This window comes from Rhagoletis pomonella, unplaced genomic scaffold (assembly GCF_013731165.1).
Source record: "Rhagoletis pomonella isolate Grant_MI unplaced genomic scaffold, Rhpom_1.0 Rhpom_scaffold_00002, whole genome shotgun sequence".
Taxonomy (NCBI): domain Eukaryota; kingdom Metazoa; phylum Arthropoda; class Insecta; order Diptera; family Tephritidae; genus Rhagoletis; species Rhagoletis pomonella.
The window spans coordinates 67,631,090-67,641,413 of record NW_023458556.1 but is presented as its reverse complement, the minus strand read 5'-3'; the positions used below and the strand labels follow the sequence as shown (position 1 = coordinate 67,641,413).

Here is a 10,324-nt window from a genome sequence, read left to right as displayed (position 1 = left end):
ATATTCCGACGAACTGATAACCTCCTCCTTTTTTGGAAGTCGGTTAATAACAGCTTGGCCAGCATGCATGGTGAGGCGTCATATAAGTACTTTATTTTACGATGTTTGTTAATAACATAGTTGTTTGTAGAATGGTTATAATACACATTTCATAAAATGCCTTTTTTATTGGAAAATGTTTGAAATTTTTATTTTAGTAAGAGTTATAAAAAAAGTTATCAGAAATACAGGAATTTTTCAAATTCTTGACGTTTGCAAGCAATTTAATTTTAAAATTTTACACACAAACTCACACACACATTTCCATTTTCAATCTAAAACAACAACAACTTTGAACAATTCCTTTTTTTTACTCTCAATTTTATATGATTTTAAAATGTTGGCAAACTTCAAAAAAAAATCATGGCCGACGAATTGAGAGAACGGTTTTACCTTGTTATGTTTTTATCATGCCTTAATTCACAAAGGCCCAACCAAGGCATAACAAGGTAGAAGTGATTTCGACATTTCTCTCTTTTGAACTGCGACTATACTATTAAAATTTTTTTTTTTAATACAAATTTTCAATTGTGAGCTGTGCGACTGATTTTAAATACATAATAAAATGAAAAGGAATTGCGAGCGGTGCGTTGTGTTTGCCAAGAGCCTGTACAACAAACTTGTGCGTTATTTTAAACCTTCGAATTGTCAAGTGAAGCGACAACGGTGGGCAAATTGCTGCGATGTTTCATTAGGAGACTCTTCACGTGTGGTCGTGACTTTATTTGTTGTCTATCGCAGCCGAATATTTCTAAGTGGACGCGTTTGGTCCCAGGTGCAGGATTTATCATACCGAATATGAAAAGAAAATCTCCCTTTTATATACATCTGTACATGGATAGGCCAAATTTCAAATAGTGGTCTGATAAAACCTAAACCAGTATTCCTTGTTGACATAAAGAAACTGAAGGTAATTTTTAATAAATTTAATGGAAAGGAAATTTCGAATAGCAAAAATTTAATAGCTAAATTATTGAAGTTAAGTTCTGATGTAAATTTAGAAGAATCAAACTTGTTTTAATGTCTAATATACTTTAGAATTAAAAATAAATGCTCAAACACATTGGGATAGTAAAGGCAAGAAAATTGTCAAAACGATTTTATAAATGAGTGTGTTTCATTTAGTGAATAATTCTGTGTAAGTATGCATTTCCACATTTCCATTAAACAGAAAATTCAATAAATAAAATGAAGCTGATTCTAATGAGATTTTAAAGATTTTCATATTTACAAAAACTTTAATTTCAAAGATGTTGAGTTCTATCAAATATGGTAAATGCATAACAAAGGGTTAATTTCCTTGTTTAAATTTTTTGACTTTACAGTCAGGTATGAGAGAGCTCGACTGAATTGTCACTTCTACCTTGTTGAATATGCCTTGGGCCCAACCCAACAAATTTTTTATTTACTGAATAAGAATATGATATTAAATTTGCAAAATTCAAAATGGCAGATTTTATATGGAGACTTTTTTTAATTATAGAGTGTTATGAAACTTGGTATCCAGTCGATTTCGGGGTCAATGATTACGAATATGATATTAAATTTTCGAATTCAAAAAATTATAGATTGTTAAGACACTTGGTATCGAGTTATTTTCGGGGTTACCAATTACGAAATTTATATTATATTTTTAAAATTCAAAATGGCGAATCCAATATGGTGGAGAAATTTTTTTCGAGTTATGGAGTTACAAACTGACTAATGACGATGACAAAAAAAAGAAAAAGAAAATTCTTTAAACCTTATCAAATATACCTTTAATAGGCGGCATACACAGTGCGTCTGACTCGTGAGTCGGTTGGATGTATTTGTGAAAATAAATATGTGTTAGTTACACCGACATGACTCCCGTCATGACTCTGAATGATTCAACTGTGTGTAGTCGAAGGCGAGTCAACACGTACACAAATACCATGCCAGTCCAGAATGTAACATCCCTGCAAAAAGTGGGACTAGGTTAAATACTAGTACGGGACCATGCTACCTTGTAACCAACACTAGTAACCAAAATGGTCCAAATATATGGAGAAAATATGGTTACCTTAACATTGCGATGTCATTGGACCTGACCACCTCTGGTCCAACGCTGCATAACATGGGGCCACTTCTGGTCCACCGCTGCATAACAAGGGACCACCTAGATAACTACTCCTTTTGGACCATGGCACATTCGGCAGCCGAATCATGTTGCCGATGGGGCACGAAGAGGTGGTTCTCAACACATATATCAGTTTTTGCGTTTGAAGTGGTCCAGGTAAGCATAACAAGTTACTAGTATGCAACCTGGTCCTTTTGCACATACTTTAAAACTACGACCCAGTGGACCACCTGGTCCTCAAATTTTTGCAGGGATAGGTGTTTCGACTTTTAACGCAATGCACTACCCTTCGCACAAGCGCAAAGTTGGTTTTGCTTTCGTGCGTCGAAATAAATTATAATTTTAATTTTAAGTGGTGATAAAATAGTTTCACACGCCATTTTATTCTTATTAATAAATAACAGTTGGGTCAAGACGGATAAGACGGTCTCAGGTAAGTACTTTAATGTTTAACAAAATACCATTTTTTACTTAAAAGGTGTTGAAACTTGCATATTAGCTTTAGTTACAAGAAAAAAGAGTTTCGCAAAGTACACCGAATTTTGAAATTTGAAAATTTAATGCCGATTTCGAAATCAGTGACGACGAAAAAAAGTCGTCCATCATACTGAATCAGCCATTTTGAATTAAAAAAATTTAATAGCTGCATTCTTTTGTAAGGGAGCGACAAAAGAACGCTCAACTCGGGTAAAATTTCCGTCTGGCTACTTAAGCTACCCTGTTGTTAGCTGGCAAGAAACATGTGATTAGCTCAACGGGATTTAGATACAAAAACCAATTTAAATGAGTAATTATGCGAGGTATTTGCGTTATATATGTATATACTTATTTAAAATATATGTCACGTATATAAGGAAACAAAAATTTCCCTCTACACTTTCCCATTAACAATTCACAATATAGCAGTTTTTTCACTTAACAACACTACCCTTCAGCCGAGTTTGTGCTGTTGCTTTGCGTGTATTTCGTCATTTAAGCGAGTGTTCTTTTGTAGCTCGGTTGCAAAATAATGCAGCTATTTATCATATTTGTTATCAGTCACCTCGAAAATTCCTGGATACCAAGTTTCGTTACAAACTAAATTTTTTTTAAAAAGTCGTCCGCCATATTGAATCGCCATTTTGAATTTTGAAAATTTTATATCGATTTCGAAATCAGTGACGACGGAAACCCCTGGATACCAAGTTTTATAGCAATAGGCGTATTCGCGTATTTTTTCAGCAGAAATTTTGTTTACTTACAAAGCATAAAACTGGAAGCATATACATACATACATTAAAAATTTGCCTAAAGCAATTTGCTTAGCAAACATAAGTATTTAAATTAAAAATCATCAAAATAAGTTTCTTTATTTTCATATTTTGCAATCAGCTGACTTTGATCAGCTGTTTTTACTGCTGGCAAAAAATCTTCCAGCAGAAACTAGCAGCTTCTCATCAAAATGAAATGCCAGTTTTACCTCTAAATTTACACTACTTTGCTGCTTTTTGTGTGCGAGAACAGCAAAGCCTGACAGGTTTTGATAGCTATTAAAAACTATCAATACGCGAATGCTTCTAATCTATAAAGTTTTAAAGAAGTCGTCCGCTAAACTGGATTTTGAATTTTGAAAATTTGATATCAATTTCGAAATCATTGACGACTAAGACCGTGTAAAAAGTCGTCCGTCATATTGGATTTTGAAAATGTAATATAATATTAAATATCAGTGATGAAGAAAACCCCTAAATACTAAATTTCATTGCAATCTGTCAAATACATATCCTCGATTCGTCCCTATGTGTAATGCCTTTTAAGATTCTCAGAAGTATAAAAAAGTAATAAATAAATTACTAAATAAATAAATAAATAAATTACTAAAAGGCTTTGTTCATCCATTTCTTCTTCGCAATCTTAATCTGTCATCATAAACAACTGTTTGAGCTAAAATTGGGATCTTTGTTGCAGGATTAAAAAATAAAACTCCATTGTCCTCAAAAATTCTAACTAGGTCAAAAATCATCCTAAACTAAAATTTTTGACCGGAAAATCTTCGTATTATCGTCGCAAATAATATTTATTTAACTTTACTACAAAAACCACTTACGTTTAATAACTTAAAATATGCAAAAGCTCATCTAAAGTACCATGTTGTGAGTTTTCTTTTTAATCCTTTCTGAATCATTGTTTTTTCCAATGCCATCCAGGAAAATTTCAAATCGGATATGGTGGTTTCCACAACTTTGTTAATCTTAGATAAAAAAAGTTAATGCATTTATCGCAGTTTTATAAAAAAGTTCTAACATAAACAATTTTTAACAAAATAAATAGATGTATAAACTCTTCAGAGAGAATAGAATGAGAATAGTTATCAAGTCAATACAAAAATTTTAAATACAAAGAAGAGCACTAGCCTAGCTACACTTATTTATTAGGTAATTGTGCAGCGATGTCAGCCATGATTTCTTTTATCTAAATGGAATCAGTATGATATCGACAATACTAAGAAAACATGTTTGGAAAGGGTACTTAATTATTCAAAAAACAACTTTTTTAGTTTTTCAATGGCTACGTTACACTTAACATTTGCGGTACATTTCATTACGTCTTAATGAGGCATATTCTTGTTTTCGTACGAATCGAAAATTGAAATTTTGTATAGAAAATTATTTTAGGTTCGTGAAAAATCCTTCGAGGAAAGGACCAAAATATTAAATACAAAATGCTTGGACATGATAAGAATTAGTGTCAGAAGCAGCTGACATATAGTGAATACCAATAATCATCAATATGTACAATATTTGAATGAAAGAAAAAATCGGGCTGGTTTACTTTCCTGTGGAATCGACCATATGTATATATGTGTGTGAACGTCTTTAGAGGGGAAATTTCTAGAAGGCAGGAAATTAAGGAAAGTATGTAATGCTTAAAAACCTAGTCCTCTTCAAAAGCATCAAAAAAAGATAAACTGCTACAGTACAAGTTATCACGAATTCAAAGACACCTTTTATGAAATTAATATATATAAATTAGACTGCATCACTCCCCATACAAAATAAATCCGTACTGTTTTTCCATTGAAATTGTAAAATTTATTGAATTTGAAGCCGTGCGCGAAAATATTTGTGAAAAATATTACGATTAACATGAGCTGGACCGATTTGAAAATACCTTCAGAAATGGAGTTTTTTATGAATAAAAATTGTTTCTAAAAGTATTTTTGAAAAAAAAAAAATTACCTCAGATGACAAAACAGTTTAAGCTTAAACATTTTTTTTTGTTTTAACGGAATCATAATAATGAGATTTTTGATGGTGTTTTTGAACACCGTCCAGGCCTGCTTATGAGGTACCTATCATTGGAAAGGTATTTTCTCACTCCTTTTTTTTTTGCAAATATCAACAGATCTTAGTTCAATTTGGAACGACGCTCATCTTATCTTACTCTTTAACACTTTGAATGTGTTTATTTGCAAAAAAATGTAAGTGGTGAGAAAATACCTTTCCAATGATACCTCATAAGTATAAATAGGTGTAGTTTTGGCTACGTTATTCAAGTTTTCCTTAAACCAATCCTTGAAAAAAGTTAAAAAACAGCGTCAAAAATCTCGCGTAGTGCCGCTGCAGTGTCGCATAAGTCTGTATGTATGTATTTATACATATATGTACTCAATGCAAGTAAGTTTTAGTACAGCTAATTTAAGTATGTATACATAATCATAGTTTAAGTATCTTTGTATGTATATCAGCATTACATTTTTCTATGAGTAACTTTAGTGCACTCAAGGGGTTAACTACGCCAATTATAATTCTATAATTACCATATTTTTAACATAGACATCTATGTATGTATATATACATAAGTACATACATATATGTATTATCATAACTGTATAATTTTTATGATAATAATTCTAATTACGTATACATGTGCATGTATACTTGTTTGTCAATTAGTTTTCCTCAATTTTTGTTGTATATCCTAAATGGACTTGAGAGCGTGTACACATTTATATTACCACTGACTCAATCAAAGTTACATATACTCGAACCTATCTAGTTACTTGGTTACAATACTCCTTTGTAAACAGTCACGCAAGTGCCTACGTTTATTTAGTACTAATTTTCTTTCTTGTTTAAAGTCATTTAAAGCATTCTCTGACAAATGCTTCTATATGTATGTACAATGTTTTTTATACACATGAATTCTTATATCTAAATAAATATACATGCAGATTTTACTTAATATAAACTTATTACAGATTTGTTGGTAAACGTTGAGTTCTGGCAACTCTGCATACTACATAAGTTCTATGTTGATAAGTATTCTTCTTTAGCACCTACTGCTAGTTTCTAAATTCAACATTATGTATTTATTTGTTGTGCTATCATTTCTACACATACTAGTACTATGACTTCTTCTCGCACTTTACTTGCATTTTTTTCGCTTATCTATTAACTGTCTCGGAGGCACCAATTTTCCCGCCATTTTATTTTTCGTTACTACACTCGATTTCAGTAACTTTTTAAAGGTATTTATTCTTCTAAATTTCTCGTGTAAATCTCTAAAATTTTCCACTACTTATTAACGTAGCTTGATACGTACATAATTAGTTGGATCACGGGAAAGGGCTACAGTATATTCACCGAAAAATAATTTACACCATTCTTATCTCTATATCATGTGCTTGACTACGAGTACTAAATACATATGCACATATGTAAGTATTTGTAGTTGCTTCTTTCACCTTAGGATTCTTTTTACACTAGCAGCTTTACGTGTTGTAATTAACTTTGTTGCTGTGGTCCAAATTTATTAGTGATTTTGTGCGAAACATTTACAATCGCCATTTCATGTTTTGAATCCAAATCGCAATCGTACAGACCACTCAGCGAATCCAAACTGAGTAGTCGTGAACTGGCACGACTCGATACCGATGTATCGTCCACATCGGGTGCATTGTAAAGTGAATTGACATCGGATAGGGCGCCTTCGGCGTCTGTGAGACCGGCTTCGTTAAGCAATGATATATTTTCCAAGCCCGGTTCATCGGTTATGTAGCCCGTTGACTCGGCGCCACCTGAAATGAATTATATTTTAATGAAACTCGAATAAATATTCTACATCTAGCAGGGGTTTGTAGCTGGTATGTAAATAAGTTTCGAATGGCCACGTACTGGCTTTTTATTTTGGTCTAGATTTGATGGCGGTAGATGAGAGGCAACCACTAAACCACTAATAAAAAACAGCTTTTCGTTTAATCGTAAAGCCATCTACAAGAAAGCTATACTAAATACTGTCCTCACTAATTGATTAGCCAAGAATATCAATAACATTACAATCAGCAGATGAATTTAGTTCTGTAGCTGAACAGTCTTGGAGTAAGTATGGTAACTGAATAACTGACTGAGTCATTATACATACATTATATAATACATTAGAGTGGTCCAAAAAAGTAAAGTTGCAATTTTAATGCTCTCACCCTCTAGAATTGTTCAATACCGAAAAAATTATACCCCTTATTATTTATTTCGAAATCAAAAAATATTAAGAGGTCGCTCAAAGCGCTCAAAGTTTTCCATGTATTTTATATGAATGATATAGATTTCTTGAAAATTAATATTTTTCGATCGGAAGACTTTGTTTATCTTCAGGAGATTTCCATTGAAAATACCAATAAATTAGCGGTGCCACGCCCATTTATCAAAATTCTGTAATAATATTTTTTTTTAACAGATTATTGTGAGTATTAAGCCTTGAGTAAATTATTGTCCTTAAATTTCGAAATATGGAGGTCTCCGTATTTATGAAATTTACCGTTATATGAGCAGTGGGCGTAATTTTAGTGCGATTTCAAACATTTTCAACGTTTTGCGCTTATATGTAAATTATAATAATTATGCCGAGTTTTGTATAAATTGATATAACGGCCACATATGCACATACACGGTGTCACGCCCTTTTTAAAAAAAGTTATTAGGGTATCTTCTGCCTAAGAATTATTGCAAACATCAATTTTGAATAAATTAGTTTCCGTTATATGGGATGTAGGCGTGGTTATTGTCAGATCAAAGTTTTCAGCGGCTTGGCATGTTTTTCCAAGGCCAACCAACAACTGTGCCAAGTTTAGGAAAAAATTGATCTGTTACAAAAAACCGTTATGTGAATAAAGTTATAATACCATTGTGTATAAGTGCGCTCGGGTATAAAAATATTTATTGGTTAAAAAAGCAATGGGTAGGCATTGTGGCCAATGGTAATCATTAGTTACTACCTCTGTACGGTTGTAAGCAAAAAACTCCAGAAGCAATATCCTAGGCCGAGCATACTTTAAAACAGAGCTGCTAAAATTCCATTACGATTAGTAATCATTATTTTTTTTGCATTTTAGTTTTAATGATTATTTTAGTTTTCTTACATAATTCAGCAATTAATAACACGGGTCAACAAAAAAAATCGATGAAAGGTTCTATTTTTTTTTGGGTCGCTGAACACGAATCTGAAGTCTAACCTCGGATTGTCTCTGTTTTGAGGTTAGAAAAAAATCTAGATGTGATTGAGCAAAACGGACTTCAGATTCGTGGTTCAGCGACCTCAAAAACATATAATAGACTAGGTTTGGCCAAAAGACCCTTTCATCGATTTTTTTTATGGACCTGTGTAATTAACTATGATTGAAAATAATCATGATTAATTGTAATTAAAAAATAATAAGAAATAATCAAGTAATCAAAATTAATAAAATTATTGTTTTAATTATTTGACTATTTTTAATTGTTTCAATATTTTATGTGATTATTTTTAATTATTTGATTGTTTTTAATTATTTGATTATCCGCAATTATTTGATTATTTGTAATTATATGATTATTTTTAGTTATTTTTCCAAATAGATGGAACTGTGTTTGGCAGGCAAATTTTTATAAGTTAGTATTAAATAACTCGAACTAAACTCACTGTACGAGTAAATACTTGTACTGTACAAGTAAGAAATGACTTCTTATAGGCGTTGTCAACTGTCTTTGCTATTCATTAATGCTTTTAGAAAGAATTTTCTAGAAATCAAAAGTATGTAATTCTCAGGTTTTTGATATTTGCGCTTTGCCTTACAAAAATGCAATGGGCTAAAAAACTGCAACCTTAAAATTTTTCTAAAAACTCCTATTAAGTAGTAGTAGTAGTAGTATGTATAGTATGCGGTTTTGCTGTAGTATGGGCATTACTTTTATAAAAATTTATCAAATAAAATAACAAAGCAGCCAGTGCTGGTTTTTTGTTTTTTTTTTGCATTTATGTTATTTTCCTTGTGCATTTATCTTACGTTACTGTATTTATTCCCATCATATGTATGTATACTAACTGCGTTGCAATGTATTATTCACAAGTTGAAATATATTATAAAATTGAAAACAACAAGTAATTTGTAAGCAAAAACCAAAATCGACTTCAATTCTCATATGATCCAATGACCGGATCTAAACCAGATTAGTATGGGACCACCTATGAGACACTACCTTTCCAACGCAAAAAGAATTATTGAAATCGGTTGACGTGGTCCAAAGTTATGTGGTAACATACATAAAAAATAAAAATATTCTGACGAACTGATAACCTCCTCCTTAAAACCTAAAAATAATTGAAAATAATAAAATAATTATATTAATCATCTAATTAAAGCAATCAAAAATAATTGAAAATAAGCAAAAATAATCAAATAACTATATTGGTTATGCAATAAAAAAAATACAAATTATTGAATAATTATATTAATAATGTAATTAAAAAATTAAAAAAAAAAAATCAAAAATAACAAACTACTTATGTAAATAAAATTAATTAATATTTTTTTTAAAGTAATATATTATTAATCATTAAAAAGGTGCAAATAATAGTATTTAATCACTAAACGGTTTCCCAAAAATCAAAGCTTTAAATAATAATCATTATTATTACATGGCAATTGATTGAGAAGTGCACGTGCAAACATTTCTTACATGCCATAAGGGAAATTCTTCACATACAGCAGTGCATAGCATGCATCAAGGCGCTTGGTATTAGTAGTTGCGTCTAAACAGTAATCGACGGGATTAATTAATGTTTTATAGAACCAACATTTCTTGTGGGCCCATGTATGTTTGAGGAGGATAGTTTATTGTGCAGAAGTCACTTATGCTAGGCGTGGCTGCAAGCGGGCAACTAACTAAG

At 31.5% G+C, this 10,324-nt stretch overlaps 1 protein-coding gene across 10 annotated transcripts in view; it reads right to left on the bottom strand.

Moving 5' to 3' along the window:
- Positions 1-6,697: 6,697 nt before the first annotated feature.
- LOC118734012 (Ca(2+)/calmodulin-responsive adenylate cyclase) overlaps positions 6,698-10,324 on the bottom strand; it is a 325,153-nt gene continuing 321,526 nt past the window's right edge. For all 10 annotated transcript variants that reach the window (XM_036463687.1, XM_036463692.1, XM_036463688.1 and 7 more), the window contains one exon: positions 6,698-7,199. In XM_036463687.1, the coding sequence (XP_036319580.1) occupies positions 6,907-7,199 (293 nt within the window). In that variant the 3' untranslated portion in view covers positions 6,698-6,906. The remainder of the gene's footprint in view (positions 7,200-10,324) is intronic.